The 18819-nt window shown below is 41.4% G+C and overlaps 1 protein-coding gene across 2 annotated transcripts; it reads right to left on the bottom strand.

Moving 5' to 3' along the window:
* Positions 1–1831: 1831 nt before the first annotated feature.
* Positions 1832–3678, bottom strand: LOC139392829 (mitochondrial ribosomal protein S17). 2 transcript variants are annotated; one of them, XM_071141112.1, is made up of 3 exons: positions 3579–3678; positions 2934–3077; positions 1832–2510 (listed from the first exon to the last, which is right to left on the bottom strand). In XM_071141112.1, exons 2-3 carry the CDS (start codon positions 3054–3056, stop codon positions 2181–2183), a joined length of 453 nt encoding a protein of 150 aa, XP_070997213.1. In that variant the 5' UTR covers positions 3057–3077; positions 3579–3678; the 3' UTR covers positions 1832–2180. The 2 variants fall into 2 exon arrangements, with proteins under 2 accessions (XP_070997213.1, XP_070997215.1); XM_071141114.1 differs by having other exon boundaries at positions 2934–3041; positions 3579–3660.
* Positions 3679–18819: the final 15141 nt, after the last annotated feature.

The following is an 18819-nucleotide window of genomic DNA, read 5'->3' as shown; positions in this document are numbered from 1 at the left end:
ATTCTGCAATCAGACAACAAAAAAAATTGCACACCTCTTCAAGGAAACCCCACTGGTGGTCTATAAGTGTGGTCACAATATTGGAGATAGTTTGGTGAGATCTGACCTGCCCCCTGAGCCCACTCAGACACTCTTGACACCTATCCCAAATGGGAATTACAAATGTGGCTCATGCGCACAGTGTAATAGCACCATAAAAATGTCTTTCTTCAGACACTCACATACAGGTTGAAAGATCCCTGTGAGGGGTATCATCTCATGCAAGACCAAGGAAGTAATCTATCTCAAACCAAGGAAGTAATCTATCTCAAACGAAAATACAATTAAAACAACACATAGCTGAACACCGCAGCTCAATCAGGTGTACGAACATTGACTATCCAGTAGCAGCTCACTTTGTTGAAGCTAACCATCCCATCTCCTCCCTCAAATATACAGACATTGAGCTTGTTGCTCTACCAAGGAGAGGTAACATTGAGATCCTACTACTACAAAGAAAGGCTTACTGGATATCCTGCCAAAAAAATTGACCCCTAGTGGTCTGAATGTTGACTTTGATCTCAGGCCCTTCTTATGAACACATTTTCCTTTGAACAAGTCTTATAAATGTAAGAAATATTTTTACAGCTTTTTAGCGTACACCTAATATGTTCCCCCTGTTGATGTTCATTATATATTAAGGTTGAACCAAAAGATTACATGTAACAAAAATGAAATACGAAATTATGTGAAATTGAATGAAACAATAATGTATGTTGACGCTAATATGATGTACAATATTCCATTATGTTTCTATATGATAAAATAGCATAATATTTTATATGCCATTACTACTTTTTAACAGTTTCACTAATTTATTTTAATTAACTTAATCATTATGACACACCCCTCGCCACTGTCATTGGTTACACTAATTGCACTGTGTGTCTACATAACCTGGTTCAAGTATTCATTACATTACCCTGAGGAAGGCACGGTGATGCCGAAACATTGGTAAATACCCATTAAATTGCTGGGAGATTATACATGGAGTGTGCGACTTTCTTTATTTTGATAGTGTAATCTGAGATGTGACACATGTTAATTGCCAAAATAAAATGGAAAACAGGAAACCCCTCCCAAAAATATGTATATCTTTTTTTGCTAAAAATGTGGGGCTCAAAACAGGTGGGGCTCTGAATGATGGGTCGCCACTGCTTGTAGGCGATGTCACAGCGACGTTGGCCAGCTAAACTCATGCGTTGAAGCACCTAATCGCGTCGTTTTACGCATAACTGCGCATGTGCAGGCCGTCAACGGGACTCCTTCGATATAAAGTTGTTTTCGACGCAAATGAAAACGGGTTTGTTTCACGAGGTTGGAGGAATAAGTTAAACTGCTTAAGATATTGCCTCGACTCCTGGTTGTGCTTTTCGATTTCGGAAAAACTAGTTTGCAAAATGAACAACTAAGGAAGAATGTCACTTTTCTCATTGACTTCTCGAACTCCAAACCACGGTCAGTTTGGTCGCAAGCGTTCGCGGAAGTTTCGTATCTGGGTATAGAAACTCTGTGCTATAACGTTCCAGGTCATACAAAATAGAATATAAACTGTTTCCACTAGATGGCGATAAAGCCACATTCATCAATACCGACAAATCTGAAAAAGTGACCACAGGATGCTATGACCAAAAATTATTGCATGTGTCAACGTGAAGTCATCTGAATGATCTTTTATCAAAATAAGAATGAAATGCATGCCTCTGATCAACATAAATCCAAATGAATGAAGCAAAAGTTTGTATCAACAACTTCATGTAGGCTTATGTGGGGGAACAAATGCAGGGGGAAATGACTGTTTTCCCATTGGGGTCTTTTTATTTGATGATAAAATATAATTGTATGGCATTGGATGTGGTTGATAGATTTACACAACCTGAATTCAAAACAGCTGAACTATGCAACACCTGAAAAAAAATCTATTGAATTCACCTTGAATTTAAATATGGAAACATTTTAGACTTGATTGCAGAATTGCATATAAACCAAGACAACATAATCAATGACAAACAAAAACATAAAATAACAGCAGGTGGAATTGGTTATTAGTTTACACCCCCATACAACGTCAAGCACTTTGAGTTAGAAAAAAACCAACATATACAAAATACAAATCACCTCAATCAAATAATGATGCAAAATCAAGGTGTGGTTGTGGATGATGAGACCAAGGTTGCACCTGAAGAGGTAGCAGCAGAGATGTTGAGTTCCTGTAATTTCTCTGTTAGCGTCGGACACTCCTGCTCCAGACTGTGTGGGGGGTCAGTGAGGCACTCTAGAAACTCGCTCCCCGCCACCCTCTTCCCTGTCAGGGGGTCCACCACGTTGCCCACCTTGTAGACGATCTCCGCCAGTTCATGTTTCACATGTCTCGACCTGCGCTCAGCAAGGGCCTTCAGAAGGACTATATCTCCCACGGTGCACTGCTGCAAGGCATCGTGGGCGAAGTAGGTCTTTCTCTTGTTGTAGTACTGTAAGAGAGAGGTGAGAGTGAGGACTGGTACAGTTGTTGGACAACTAGGGATGGTAGATGTTACAGTACCCTGAATAAAAAATAAGCTATAACATTGAGTGAGAAATAACCAAAGCAATAGAGAATTTTCTATACAAATTTGCCGGTATCTGTCTAGTTATTATTTTTTTTACATCAGTGCAGATGACGTAAAGCCGACGAGGAGAGGTTGCCTCCATAGATATGCACCTATTAAGTGAATGTGCTGGACTGGCCCAGAGTACTAATGTAGTGGGCATGAGTCAGGCTCATTGTCTCGTGATGAGGTAGCCCTGCCAGCAACTTCAAAATCAGTGTCCCTCTCGGTCTAATGGTCAAGACGTTTTTTTTCTCCCGTGGGAGATCCCACCTGTGACACTGGGCTGACCCCGTCTGTGTTTACCTTGAGCAGGTACGGGTCCAGAACCAGTCTGGTGACTCTAACTTTTGCTGTCTTCTGCATCTTGGTCCCGATCACTCTGCCGATGATCCATTTAGCATGGACTGAAGCCTGTTTTACAGACATCCTGCTAAAGCTTACAAATTCCTAGAACACATTACACACAGACAGGCTAAATAGGATGACAAAGTTGCACGAGGGTTGTTTAACTGATAAGCCTTGTACCTATTTAAAGTATTTGACCACAGACTTTGGCTGCTGGGTGGCGAAGTGGTCCAAGGAACTGCATCTCAGTGCTAGAGGCGTCACTACAGACCCTGCTTCCAGGCTGTATCACAACCGTGATTGGGAGTCCCATAGGGCGGCGCACAATTGGCCCAGCGTCGCCGGGTTAGGCCGTCATTGTAAATAATAATTTATTCTTAACTGACTTGCCTAGTTATATACAAACTGTGATATGACACCACCAGATAGATTGGATGAACGGCAAACTAACGTTAGCTTGCCAGTTAACGTTAGCATTTCTTGATCATCTGACTTCGCGTTGGCATGAATAAAAAAAGCACACAAGCAAAACAGCAACCTCAACATTGAACTTAACAGTAATGCTATTTTAATGTCAAGATATAAATAGGCAAATCGACTTACTTTATTGGGTAACTGTCCAAGTGAAGGTCAGAAATGTGTCAATGCGATCCGACCGACTCTGGCTTGTTTTGATGACGTACCTACGGAATAATGATGACGTAACTACGGAGTATAAAAAGGAACAATACATTGCCGTTTGGTTCTTGGTTGATTACCTTCCTCAAATCGCATGGGCATTCCTTTCCACAGTAAATACTTAGTGATATACACAGTAATATTTTTTACATCAATCAATCACATTTCGTACTTCCTTATTGTTTATCCACATATATGAACTTACTCTACCAATTGTCTGTGGGGTTGGTTTTTCTATAGGTGGAATTTGAGACAAAATATCCACAGGAACGTATTATTAAACAGACTTTCCAAACGTGGGTCTGTTGTAGACCCACTTCTTCTCAGCTTTCCTCCTGTCAAAATAAAAGTCCTGGACTTGTGCCAAATGTGCACAAACAAGCAATAACTCATGGGGGACTTGTAGTCTGGGGGACTCATAGTCTCAAATTCCACCCTATATGAGAACCAACCCCATGGACAATTGGTAGAGTAAGTTAAAATATAATTTTATCCAACATTTGTGACAGACAAGAGATGTTTAGGTTTTCATCTATGCAATAATACGTGGCCCTCCTTTCCAGGGATTGGATAGCATGGTCATGTCGGGACTATCAGCCCAAGAGTTCAATATAGCCTAGCCCTTCTCATGACTCTAATTCCAATCCATGACAGTGGAGATATTCCACGTCACATTTTGCCATGTGAGGAAAATGCACTGACACTCCGAAGCTGTCCGATGGCTTTGGAAACATTTGGAACTTAACTTTCATACCAGCGAGATATAATTTACAACAGATACACATACTGTACGCAGTTTAGTAAAGGTGTACCCGGCTATATTTCCAGAACCACATACAATCCAACCGGAAATTTGGAATGGAATGGTCCAATGGAAAAGCTAGCGCAAGGTGAAAGGATGTGTTGTAGTCGAAGCAGTGTGTGAAAACAGCTGGGTTCAACCTTGCTAAACGGCGTACAGTAAGTGTATCTTTTGTATTTGAAAGATTCTTTCTCGCTTATATGAACATTTTTACCGCCGAGGACCACTTTGGAAACAAGCGTTTTAATGAATACTTTCAAGTGATATCCTCTGGGTCCACATTGTACATTTTGTTGTATATGTCTGTTACCCAAAAATGAATTCAATTCAAGTTCCAAAGATTTCCAAAACCGTATCACTGGCGAGGATTAATACAGTTCATAAATGTTAAAACAGAGTGTCTGGATAGTAGTTCATTGATCCAGATATGGTCCATACCTTCAGTTAAGAATTCAAGGACTGGACATACCCCCCTTGGGTTCTTGAGAGCTGGTATAGCCTAGTTCAATAGTGGAATAGAAGCTAGGAAAATGTACTTTGTCAGCCACCCTCCAGTGTTACCACTCGATCTGTTAAAAAACATAACTCTTGTTTTTTTCACAATGTCTTAACTTAGTCAGATTGGAACAGAACAAATAGATTTTGTCAGGCTCTTCACTTTTAAGTTTTCTTATCTGCATGTCTGGTCATTTTAACACAGCAATAACCCCCCAGCCTGCAACTTCTAATCAGACCAATCATTTGGCATTGGAACACATCCCTCTTTGTTTTCCACTGGAGAAGAGAGAAAAAAGAAAGTGAAGTCAGAAATCATAGCAAATGTATGCATAGCAGAGAGTAAACAGTTCGCTCCGTCCCTGAGTGGGAATTGGATGCGTGTCAGAACCAACCAACCACAGGCCAATCTGGTCTTAATCAGGCGCATGCTGAGGAGAGAACACAATAGGTCTGGTTCTCCTCGTGTTAGTTTCCCATTTAAGGGAAACACTGTGGATATCTAGCCCAGGTCTACCGCTGCCTCTGCACTGACTTACAGATAACAGCCAACAGAACATAGACTACCCCGTAGAACAGGACCACTCATAACGCTCACTAATATATCAGCGTCACATAGTGTACATTTACTGTAGCCAGGGAGGTCAAATGACTAGATGTAATTTAGATCATCTTTGTGTTATAAATATTATACGTGTTGTGAATGAGGTATCGATGTATGAATATAACTTGAGGATATCAACTCAAAAGTTACATGCTTATAACATGCTGTTATAACGGTTTTATATTTGCATATGGGATAAAAGCATCCTTAAAAGTACATGCACGTGTATGTTTTCACAAGATTACTGGCATGGTTAGTCAGCTCTGTATCATGTGGTGTCATGAAAGACCCTCATGGGCTGTGACATAATGACTGGATGTCTAGTCACACAAGCCATGCAACCAGAGGTCTCTTCACAGTCCCCAGTTCCAGAACAGAGGCTGCGAAACAAAGTATTAAATAAAATTGAACTTTCTGCCACCCAGGTAACTCAAGCTAGCAATAAAACCAGATTAAAAACCATATAAAAGAACACCTTATGGCATGACGGGGACTGTGAAGAGACACACAGACGTTTTAATGCATTTTGTATTCAGCATTTTGCATCTTCAGTATTTTGCATTTTATTATGTACAGTATGTATTGCATTATGTGCACTACATGGCTAAAAGTATGTGGACACCTGGACACCTGCTTCGAACATCTCATTCCAAAATCATGGGCATTAACATGGAGTTGGTCCCCCTTTGCTGCTAAAACAGCCTCCACTCTTCTGGGAAGGCTTTCCACTAGATGTTGGAACGTTGCTGCGGGGACTTTCTGCCAAACAGCCCCAAATGCATTAGTGAAGTCGAGCACTGATGTTGGGCAATAAGGCTTGGCTCGCAGTCAGCGTTCCAATTTATCCCAAAGGTGTTCTATGGGGTTCAGGTAAGGGCTCTGTGCAGGCCAGTCAAGTTTTTCCACACCGATCTCGGAAAACCATTTCTGTATGGATCTCACTTTGTGCACATGGGCATTGTCATGCTGAAACAGGAAAGGGCTCTCCCCAAACTGTTGCCACTAAGTTGGAAGCACAGAATCGTCTAGAATGTCCTTGTATGCTGTAGCAATAAGATGTCCCTTCACTTGAGACGGCCTACAGGGAGGAGGTGAGGGCCCTCGGAGTGTGGTGTCAGGAAAATAACCTCACACTCAACGTCAACAAAACTAAGGAGATGATTGTGGACTTCAGGAAACAGCAGAGGGAACACCCCCCTATCCACATCGATGGAACAGTAGTGGAGAGGGTAGCAAGTTTTAAGTTCCTCGGCATACACATCACAGACAAACTGAATTGGTCCACTCACACAGACAGCATTGTGAAGAAGGCGCAGCAGCGCCTCTTCAACCTCAGGAGGCTGAAGAAATTCGGCTTGTCACCAAAAGCACTCACAAACTTCTACAGATGCACAATCGAGAGCATCCTGGCGGGCTGTATCACCGCCTGGTACGGCAACTGCTCCGCCCTCAACCGTAAGGCTCTCCAGAGGGTAGTGAGGTCTGCACAACGCATCACCGGGGGCAAACTACCTGCCCTCCAGGACACCTACACCACCCGATGTCACAGGAAGGCCATAAAGATCATCAAGGACATCAACCACCCGAGCCACTGCCTGTTCACCCCGCTATCATCCAGAAGGCGAGGTCAGTACAGGTGCATCAAAGCTGGGACCGAGAGACTGAAAAACAGCTTCTATCTCAAGGCTATCAGACTGTTAAACAGCCACCACTAACATTGAGTGGCTGCTGCCAACACACTGACACTGACTCAACTCCAGCCACTTTAATAATGGGAATTGATGGGAAATGATGTAAATATATCACTAGCCACTTTAAACAATGCTACCTTATATAATGTTACTTACCCTACATTATTCATCTCATAGGCATACGTATATACTGTACTCTATATCATCGACTGTATCCTTATGTAATACATGTATCACTAGCCACTTTAACTATGCCACTTTGTTTACATACTCATCTCATATGTATATACTGTACTCGATACAATCTACTGTATCTGCCTATGCTGCTCTGTACCATCACTCATTCATATATCCTTATGTACATATTCTTTATCCCCTCACACTGTGTACAAGACAGTAGTTTTGGAATTGTTAGTTAGATTACTTGTTGGTTATTACTGCATTGTCGGAACTAGAAGCACAAGCATTTCGCTACACTCGCATTAACATCTGCTAACCATGTGTATGTGACAAATAAAATTTGATTTGATTTGATTTGATTTTGAACTAAGGGGCCTAGCCTGAACCATGAAAAACAGCTTCAGGCCATTATTCCTCCTCCACCAAACTTTACAATGGGCTCTATGCATTGGGGCAGGGAGCGTTCTCCTGGTATATGCCAAATCCAGATTCGTCCGTCGGACAGCCAAATGGATTAAATCGTTTTTATTCTCATCAATCTATGCACAATAACCCATAATGACAAAGAAAAAACAGGTTTTAAAAAATTTGATAAAAAAATAAAAACTGAAATATTACATTTACGTAAGTATTCAGACCCTTTACTCAGTACTTTGCTGAACCACCTTTGGCAGCGTTTACAGCTTCTAGTCTTCTTGAGTATGACGTTAAAAAGCTTGGCACACCTGTGTTTGTGGAGTTTCTCCCATTCCTCTCTGCAGATCCTCTCAAGCTCTGTCAGGTTGGATGGGGAGCGTTGCTGCACAACTCTTTTTAGGTCTCTCCAGAGATGTTCAATCGGGTTCAAGTCCGGGCTCTGGCTGGGCCACTCAAGGACATTCAGAGACTTTTCCAAAAGCCACTTCTGTATTGTCTTGGCTGTGTGCTTAGGCTAATTGTCCTGTTGGAAGGTGAACCTTCGCTCCAGTCTGAGGTCCTGAGCGCTCTGGAGCAGGTTTTCATCAATGCTCTCTCTGTACTTTGCTCTGTTAATCTTTCCCTCGATCCTGACTAGTCCTCCATTCCCTGCCATTGAAAAACATCACCACAGCATGATGCTGCCACAACCATGCTTCACCATAGGGATGGTGCCAGTTTTCCTCCAGACGTGACACTTGGCATTCAGGCCAAATAATTACATATGGGTTTCATCAGACCAGAGAATCTTGTTAATCATGTTCTGAGAGTCCTTTAGGTCTCAAACTCCATGCAGGCTGTCATGTGCCTTTTACTGAGGAGTGGCTTCCGTCTGGCCACTCTACCATAAATGTCTGATTGGTGAAGTGCTGCAGAGATAGGAGAACCTTCCAGAAGGACAACTATCTCTACAGAGGAACTCTGGCTCTCTGTCAGTAACCATCAGGTTCTTGGTCACCTCCCGACCAAGGCCCTTCTCCCCCACTTCCTCAGTTGGACTCCAAAGAAGTTGTAAGAATATCTCAAGGATGATCAATGGAAGCAGGATGCACCTGAGCTCAATATCGAGTCTCATAGCAAAGCGTTTGAATACTTATGTAAATGAGGTATTTATGTTTTTTATTGTTAATACATCTGCAAAAATGTCTAAAAGCCTGTTTTTGCTTTGTCGTTATGGGGTATTTTGTGTAGATTGATGAGGAAAAAAATGTATTTAATACATTTTAGAATAAGACAGTACGTAACAAAATTGTGGAAAAAGTCAATTGGTCTGAATACTTTCCGATTGCACTGTATAGTGTATGTGATATGTGTTTGGGATATGATTTTGATATTTTGTAGTCTCCCCTGGCTATCTTAAGATTAATGCACTAGCTGTGGGTCGTAGCTGTGGGCCGCTTTGAATGGCTAAATTGTAATGTAAATGTTGTCATATGTATGTTTATGTATATTATGTATGTTATTTGTTGTGTTGTTTCCTGTTTAGACCCCAGGAAGAGTTGCCGCTGCCTCGGCAGCAGCTAGTTGTGGATGCTAATAAATACGAATGGTAAAAAATACATAGTTACATTCAAAGATAAAATACTATATGGGATACCAGAACTATCTTCCTTATGGTTTCTATGATAGCAGAGTGTGAGAGACAACTCTTTACAGACTATACTGTATATCTGACTAGAGTTGCAGGAGTTTCATGGCACAAACAGGGAGCCCAGCCAACAGCGAGTTGCATAAATCCAGACGAGAGATGACAAGCGCCTGAATTAGGACCTGTGCCGCTTCCTGTATGAGGTAGGGTTGTACTCTACGGGTGTTGTAGAGCATGAACCTGAAGGAGTGAGTCACTACTTTGATGTTTGCAGAGAACGATAGGGTGTTGTCCGGGGTCATGCCAAGGTTCTTTGCACTCTGGGAGGGGGACACCATGGAGTTGTCAACCGTGATGCAGAGGTCTGGAGTGGTGTCCTGGTTAAACAAAGACAATGGGTGTGAAACATACATGATGAGTCAAAAATCTATACATCCCAACTAATGAATTGTACTTTGTATCATAGTTCTTTTTCAAATCTGCAGAGGTGCTTTCATTAAACATACTCCACACACGTCTTCAGTAGCCTTGCTGGATTTTAGGGTTAGGATTAGGGGTTAGGGTTCAAATCTATACCTCCCCACGAATGAATTGTACTTTGTATTGTAGTTCTTTTTCAAATCTGCAGAGGTGCTTTCATTAACACACGTCTTCAAGTAGCCTTGCTGGATTTTAGGGTTAGGGTTAGGGGTTAGGGGTTAGGGTTCAAATCTATACCTCCCCACGAATGAATTGTACTTTGTATTGTAGTTCTTTTTCAAATCTGCAGAGGTGCTTTCATTAACACACGTCTTCAAGTAGCCTTGCTGGATTTTAGGGTTAGGGTTAGGGGTTAGGGGTTAGGGTTCAAATCTATACCTCCCCACGAATGAATTGTACTTTGTATTGTAGTTCTTTTTCAAATCTGCAGAGGTGCTTTCATTAACACACGTCTTCAAGTAGCCTTGCTGGATTTTAGGGTTAGGGTTAGGGGTTAGGGGTTAGGGTTCAAATCTATACCTCCCCACGAATGAATTGTACTTTGTATTGTAGTTCTTTTTCAAATCTGCAGAGGTGCTTTCATTAACACACGTCTTCAAGTAGCCTTGCTGGATTTTAGGGTTAGGGTTAGGGGTTAGGGGTTAGGGTTCAAATCTATACCTCCCCACGAATGAATTGTACTTTGTATTGTAGTTCTTTTTCAAATCTGCAGAGGTGCTTTCATTAACACACGTCTTCAAGTAGCCTTGCTGGATTTTAGGGTTAGGGTTAGGGGTTAGGGGTTAGGGTTCAAATCTATACCTCCCCACGAATGAATTGTACTTTGTATTGTAGTTCTTTTTCAAATCTGCAGAGGTGCTTTCATTAACACACGTCTTCAAGTAGCCTTGCTGGATTTTCGAATAAAACAAGAGTAGACCTTCCAGGACTGTTGTTTTCCGTTGTGCCACAGTGTTGGAGTTCTGAAAAACAATACATACAAGAAAACAATAGGATTTACTTTACATATTTGTGAGTACTTTGTGGCATTTATGATACCTTAAAGCAATTGGTAAATTTCTGGGCTACCCAACATAATGCACATAGAAATGTGAGTTATAGATCTGCCATTCGCATTGAACGCAAGTCTAAGAAGCGGTAGATATGTTCTATGTATGCTATTTCTATGCTTCCCATGCTTAAGTGTAGCTTTTACTTTCGGGTTTTTACACCAGGATCAAACAACTGAAAATACAATATTTTCGGTTATGGAAAATATATATATTTCACAGCAGTTTAGATGGTACAGTGATGTTTTGTCACAAACTGAAATTAGGCATACTGTTATAATTTTAGCAACCAGGAAATAGCGGAGCTATTTCTGCATAGTGCATCTTTAAATGCCGATAGTGCTAAAACGTGTTAAATAGCTGAAAGATTAAACATTTTGTGGCGCTCTCTTGATCTAACATATGTCACCCTCACATTTAAATTAAACACATCAAGGATCTGTTGATGGCAACAAAAAGAAAACAGATCAAAGGCCTTTGCTGAAAGCTCATACTGCCTGCTACTTGATAGGCTTTGAATGTACAACATTAGACAGAGAAAAACACACACGGTTAAAGTAGTACCACCAGATTGTGAACATTTTGTCTAGCCTATCTTGACAATGAAAGTACAGTTAAGCCTACGGCCAAGCTATGAAAAACACATGCTCAGTCTGCAGCAACTATCAAAGAATAAAAAAATCTACTCAATTTACCTCATCTGGACAAAATAGGACGGGCCATCGGTCCTGGACCTCAGATACCATTGGAGCCATGTTGACAATCTCTTTCCTTCACAGAGAAAAGGTCAGGTGCATCTTCTGACTGATGAATGTTGAATCTCTTCTTCTCTTTTTAATTTCCTCCACAATGATTAGCCTTTCCTTCTCCAGACTATCATCATTTCGGCCCTCGGTATGGTCAGGCAGGTAATTAACTTATAGTCTTTTATAGTCTTTTCTTAGTAACATTAGGCGCATTCGAGCAGATCACTTTTGGCATGTTGCATTTTTGGTATAAAAAATAACGAGAGTTGCACACTCCATATATAAACTCCCAGTAATTGGGTTGATCGGGTAATTTATCCAATCAATTACTGGGAGTTATATATGGAGTGTGCGACTCTATTTTCATAGCTTATAGTTTGTCATTAGTCAGCACCTCTACATAAAACCATTTTCTCTGGGTGAGCGCCAGCTCATGTTTTTATTGCATTATGGGTATAACAATTGTCAGACTTGCGACTACATGTCGACTGCATGACCTTTACAACAACCACGTGATCAAAGGTTATGAACTTTCAACTACACTTGACTGGAAATTTCTGCAGTTGCTTCTCACCAACTGCAACATGAAGTTGGAACCAAAGAATTGTGGGAGACAACGTTCTGTTTTTTTGGAAGCAGAAGGCACTACTATCAGGATAAAGGTAAGATCCAGATGCAGACCGTGTTGAAGTAACAATGTTTATTACAGCAACAGGGGCAAAGGTACAGGACAGCAGGCAGTCTCAGGCAGAGTGGTCCGGAAGGTGGGCTCAGGGTCAGGACAGGCAAGGGTCAAAACCAGGAGGACGAGAAAAGAGAGACTGGGGAAAAGCAGGAGCTGATACAAAAATGCTGGTTGACTTGACAAACAAGACGAACTGGCAACAGACAAACAGAGAACACAGGTATGAATACACAGGGGATAATGAGGAAGATGGGTGACACCTGGTGGGGAGTGGAGACAAGGACAGGTGAAACAGATCAGGGTGTGACACTAAATGCTGATAAATGGTTGATGTTTCTACCTATCATTGGTTATTATCAATGAATGTTTATTGTTTTGGGTGGATTACTATTTAAATATTAAATACATCTTTATCCTTACAATCTAATTACATAGGCCTACGTGATCCACATTTCTAACATAAATAAATGAAATATCCTACTTGCAACAATATAGCTCATGTATTTATCTAGTTGTTACTGTAATGTTGTGTCCCATGTTAAAGCCTACAATTTGTTTTGTCTGTAATATTGTTGTCACAAAATAAATTCATTTTGTTGATTGTCTATTAAAGTTGACTACAATTGAATACATATTATAGTCTACACATGGGTTATTGTGGGTGATTTCTACTATGGCAATTTTAAAGGCTTAATCTGTGTCCTGGAAGCCTGCCCTTATTGAATAGGACACTAGTTGTGGGGTCAATACCAAGTGGATTTGACTGCTTGGCATGTCGTCGGCATGTAGCTTTGTCACGGCCGTTGAAAGAAGAGGACCAAGGCACAGCGTGGTGAGCGTACGATCTCTTTTTATTAGAAAAAGACGCCAAACAAAACAATTCTAATTAATTAATTAATTAATAATTAATTGTCTGGCAACAGCTCTGGTGGACATTCCCGCAGTCTGCATGCCGATTGCACGCTGCCTCAAAACTTGACACACCTGTGGCATTGTGTTGTGTGACGAAAATGCACATTTTAGAGTGGCCTTTTGTTCCCAGCACAAGGTGCACCTGTGTAATTATCATGCTGTTTAATCAGCTTCTTGATATGCCACACCTGTCAGGTGGATGGAATCGAGCCGGTCGGTCACATGTGTGATAGTGGAGTATTGGCCTGGGGCAAGACACTAAATGTATTGGGTGAAGTGTTATGAAATATAATGTCATGTACTATTTTAAATTGTGTTTATACCTGCCTTAATGTTGCTGGACCCCAGGAAAAGTAACTGTTGCCTTGGCAGCAGCTAATGTGGATCCTTAATAAATACAAATACAAGACTCAACTAACAAAATCTGACCAGAGAGTACTGACCAGAGTGGTCCAGGACCTTAAGAACAGTTTTCAGTTCTCTCAAGGTTAGGTGGATGTCCTCAAAGAGACTTGCAGCAATATGACCACAAACTGTAAGTTCACGCGACTTCACTGTCTGTGAATCATTATCAACAATGACTGGGAAAACAGACTATCTATAGGGACAATCCAGGAGGAATAACATTGTTGTCGGTGGCATACCAGAGTCTTCACATGAGAACTGGGCCGAGTCAGAGGAGAAAGGAGGGAAAATGATCACTGAAAAGCTGCAGATGGATCATAGGAAGATGGGTGGAGCGTGCCCCCACAGGTCTAGAAAACCTGTAACCAGCCAAGGTGACAGACCCAGACTGATAGTAGTCAAGTTCCTAAGGTTTAAGGACAAGATGGCTGCTCTGGAGAGAGCCAAGAACTTGAGAGGAACCAACATCTTCCTTAACTACTCGGAAGCTGTGTGCCAGAGATGGGAAGAACTTATCCCGGCCATGAAAACTGCCAGAGAGCATGGGTACATTGCTTACATCCGCTACAACAGGCTCATTGTCCACCCTCCCTTTCAAAAGACCGGCAGGAGTGAGAGAGCTCAGCTTCCAGGTTAGTAGCTTCAGCCACTGAGGCCGGTTGGACATGCTGCCAAATACTCTAAAAAGACCTTGGAGGCGGCATATGGCAGAGAAATTGACATTCTGGTGGACATTCCTGCAGTCAGCATGCCAATTGCACGCTCCCTCAAAACCTGAGACATCTGTGGCATTGTGTTGTGTGACAAAGCTGTACATTTTAAATGGACCTTTATTGTCCTTAGCACAAGATGCACCTGTGTAATGATTATGCTGTTTAATCAGCTTCTTGATATATCACACCTGTCAGGTGGATGGATTTTCTTGACAGAGGAGAAATGCTCACTAACAGGGATATAAACACATTTCAGCACATCATTTGAGAAAAATAAGCTTTCTGTGAGTAATTGTTTTTCAGCTCATGAAACATGAGACCAACACTTTACATGCTCCGTTTATTTCTTTGTTCATTGTAGTATAGGGAATCATTGAACCATTTAAATTGATGTGAAATAAACACTACATGACCAAAAGTATGTGGACACCTGCTCATCAAACATTTCATTCCAATATCATGGGCATTAATATGGAGTTGGTCCCCCCTTTGCTGCTATAACAACATCCACTCTTCTGGAAAGGCTAGAGTCGTATAGGATGTCATTGTATGTTGTAGCATTAATATTTCCCTTCACTGGAGCTAAGGGGCCTAGCCTGAACAATGAACAACTGCCTCAGACCATTATTCCTCCTCCACCAAACCATCAATCAGGTAGCTCACCAAACCGAGATTCGTCTGTCAGACTGCCAGATGGTGAAGCTGTGTGCTCGATTTGATATACCTGTCAGCAACGGTTGTAGCTGAAATAGCAGAATCCACTAATTTGAAGGGGTATCCACCTACTTTTGTATGTGGCATTATAACGCCGCCATTATTTGTCAGTTTGTGGCCCGCCTGTTAGGACTGCCGTTTTTACAGCTGTTTGAAACTGGTGGACCAAAACCGAAGGACTGCCGTTTTTACAGCTGTTTGAAACTGGTGGACCAAAACAAAAGTAAAACCGAAAGAACTTTCGTTTTGGTCCACCAGTTTCAAACAGCTGTAAAAACGGCAGTCCTAACAGGCGGGCCACAAACAGACGAATAATGGCGCAGTACAACAGTGGTGTTAACGGCATTGCGGAACGTACAACTCGCCGATCATTGTCAGGGATGGGCTATTGCATCAGACGACCACCCCGGGTTCAACTCCTATCGGTTAAAAACAAGAAGAAGAGGCTTCATTGGGCACGCCATCACCAACACTGGACAATTGAGGAGTGGAAAAACATTGCCTGGAACATGACAGTGATTTAATTTTACTTGAGTGGCCTGCTCAGTCCCCAGACCTCTATCCATTAGATCATTTTGGGATGAGATGGAACGGGCTGTTCCCAGCATGAATGTACCGGCATCCAAACTGCAGCATCTGCCTGATGCCATCCAGTCAGCATTGACCAACATCCCTGTGGAAAGTTTCCAACACCTTTTACAATCCCTGATGAATTCAGGCTGTTCTGGAGGCAAAGGGGGATTCGACCCGATACTAGATGGGTGTAGCTAATAAACTGGCCGTTGAGTGTATATTGTGATGTACGTTGACATACATTTATGTCAGTGGAGGCTGCTGAGGGGAGGACAGCTCATAATGATGGCTGGAACAGCAGAATGGAATGGCATCAAACCATGTGTTTGATGTATTTAATGCCATTCCATCTCTTCTGCTCCAGCCATTACCACGAGCCCATCCTCCCCAATTAAAGTGCCACGAACCTCCTGTGATATATATATATATATATATATATATATACACACTTAAAAAAATCCTTTATATATGTTTGATGTTTGAATGTATTTCTAACGTATTATATACTTTTTTTTTTACATACATTATTTGGCCAAGTTTTATATTTTACATATATCCTAAAAAAGGTATTTTAAATGTATTTTTTGTCTATATGGCTGTGTCTGCGTAATCATCATGAACAGGACAGGTCTGTACTTCTCAGACCAAACAAACACAGAAATGGGAGTGAGAGAAGTAGGAAAGGGGGTCAGGGATAGAAGGAGGGATGAATAAAGAAGGACTGCATGGGAAGGACACATGGAGGGAAACGTAAACCTGCATGCATCACTGACATGACATCCCATGGAGCTCTGGGATTCCGTGTGTGTGTGTTTTGTGATTCTACTTACAGTATGTATATGACCTATACGAGTGGAATATTATTGTGGTAATTATTAGATGATTTACAGCCTTCTCTCCAACAGGTAATGTCATAAGTATGAGCCAGACAGACAACACAGACCCCAGCCTGTGTCAAACAGCACCTGTGTACACTACGGACACAAACAGGACACAGTGACACATTCACAGATAAATAAAGGTTTAAACAGACACCATTCATTATTAGTATTAGCTGTAGCAACAGCATTAGAAGTGTTGGAGTAAGTACACACTCCAATAGTACTTTGAAATGCTCCATATGAAGGAAGTGATGCTTGAAGGCCAAGGAAAAGCCAGGATCTCATGTTTGTGCCGATGTCATCGTTGACTAATGGGACATGGTGGTTGTTGAACAAACTCACCTCCGGCCAATGAGACGCTATGTGAGGTCACCACACACCAATCATTTATTGCACCTGGGACAGTTCTTCAGATGAGGTCACAGCGAGCAAATGAGACTGTGGAACAAGGTTACAATTATACAGTTATGAGTAAATAGTTTCATGATATTTTCTTTCTGCTAAGTCATGCACGAAGGTTGAGTCAAAAGTCAAGCACTTCAACAGAATTTATTTTGCATACTATAAGAGATTAAAATACAGAATCACTAATGTATGCTATGGACCTCAGGCATCCACACACACTGTATGTGCAGTGAATAACAATAAATAATTTAAACTCATTAAAATGTTAGATTTGCCAGTTGTTTGACCCTTTGAACCAGGGCTGGGGTCAATTAGATTTATTTCTATTTTTTACATTTAACATTTTTTTAAACTTTTGAAAGAAATAGCTTCTACCACTCAGTTTATTGCAAATAGATGCAGTTTTTTCAACATTTTGAATTGTTATGTAAGTTTACTTCTATTAGAATTGACCGCAGCCCTGCTGTGATCTCTCTCACTGCTCATCTGTTTAGCCATGTGCCATGGTGGCCCAGCGTCTGCAGGTCTGAGCTGTGAGGTTAAACCAGCACCACCTCCACATCAACACTGACTGGAGGGAAGGAGAAACATGAGACAGACAGGTCCCTGGTCTTAATGTAGGGTGGGTCGGTTAGATAGCCCTCTCTCACACACACACACACACACACACACACACACATACACACACACACACACACACACACACAGCTCTAATCATCACTGGCTGTGCTTAAACAGGGTCTGTTAGCCCCTGGGGAGCACATTCGTTAACCCCTCAGTCAATCAGTCAGTAAATCAATGCATTGTGAAAACAAACACGTTACAAGTCATGTATGTTAGCTAACTAGTACTGCCTACCCGGCCGAGACGCTTCCTGTCCCACCAGCCTCATCCTTCTCTTCCTCAGGCCCGCTAACCGCTAGACGCTGCCTCTGCTTTGCTAATCTGTCACTATAAGCTTTTAACCTTATCATAAAATGACTGACTGCACTCAGTGAATACGTGAATACGTGCATGTTGTGTAATTAATAAATCTATCTATCCTAAATGACAATGTTTCCCCTAGCTATTACACTATGTACAGACCTCCCCGCGCACTTAACGAACATGGTTTGCAGAATACACCAAAATATGTCAAGTTTCCCTGTATTTGGGCAGGAAACTGTGAAGTGAGATGTCTATTTCTGTTCAACGTTGTGTCTGTTTGCTACTTTTTATTACAGTTTTTTTCGATTGCTAAACGACAGTGGGCACAACTGGAGTCACATGTGCAAAACTCTAACTACAGTCTGCACTACCAACAGTCACCTGAGCTAAACAGTTCACATCACCTGCAAAACTCATTCCAAGCAAACACAACTCTTAACACATGGCTCAAAACACGCTCAGTGCAGCCAAACACTATGCACAACCCTCACTGAGATAACACACACTGTCACTCAGAACACACTGAGAGTAAAAACACTAGCATCAAACACCAATACAGAAAATACAAACTTTTCATCTTTACAGTTTGAACAATTTCAGTGACTTCATACAAAGTAATATTTTCTTCAAAGAAAAGAGTGACATTCTTTCACATGATTTATTAAAATTTTTAGAACATAACAATTCTTTAAGGTAAATGAAAATTAGCAGTTTGCTTCAATAGTCTGTAGTAATTTACGGAATTACAGTAATGAGAAAAAAAAGGTAGAAACTAAAAGTACATACTGTAATTCGAACAAATAATTGAGGGGCTAATCCTGCCTCTCTCTAGCATCAGGCCACAGGTTTTCTTCAACATC

This window comes from Oncorhynchus clarkii, chromosome 33 (genome assembly GCF_045791955.1).
Source record: "Oncorhynchus clarkii lewisi isolate Uvic-CL-2024 chromosome 33, UVic_Ocla_1.0, whole genome shotgun sequence".
Taxonomy (NCBI): Eukaryota; Metazoa; Chordata; class Actinopteri; order Salmoniformes; family Salmonidae; genus Oncorhynchus; species Oncorhynchus clarkii.
Note: the sequence above shows the minus strand (reverse complement) of the source record. Positions and strands in the feature narration are given on the sequence as shown.

Excerpts from the sequence above, each read along its gene's own strand:
- LOC139392829 (XM_071141112.1), bottom strand. The coding sequence starts at position 3,056 with ATGTCTGTAAAACAGGCTTCAGTCCATGCTAAATGGATCATCGGCAGA. Across the intron at positions 2,511-2,933 it reads TGGACCCGTACCTGCTCAAG|TACTACAACAAGAGAAAGAC; the intron begins GTAAACACAGAC and ends TCTCTCTTACAG.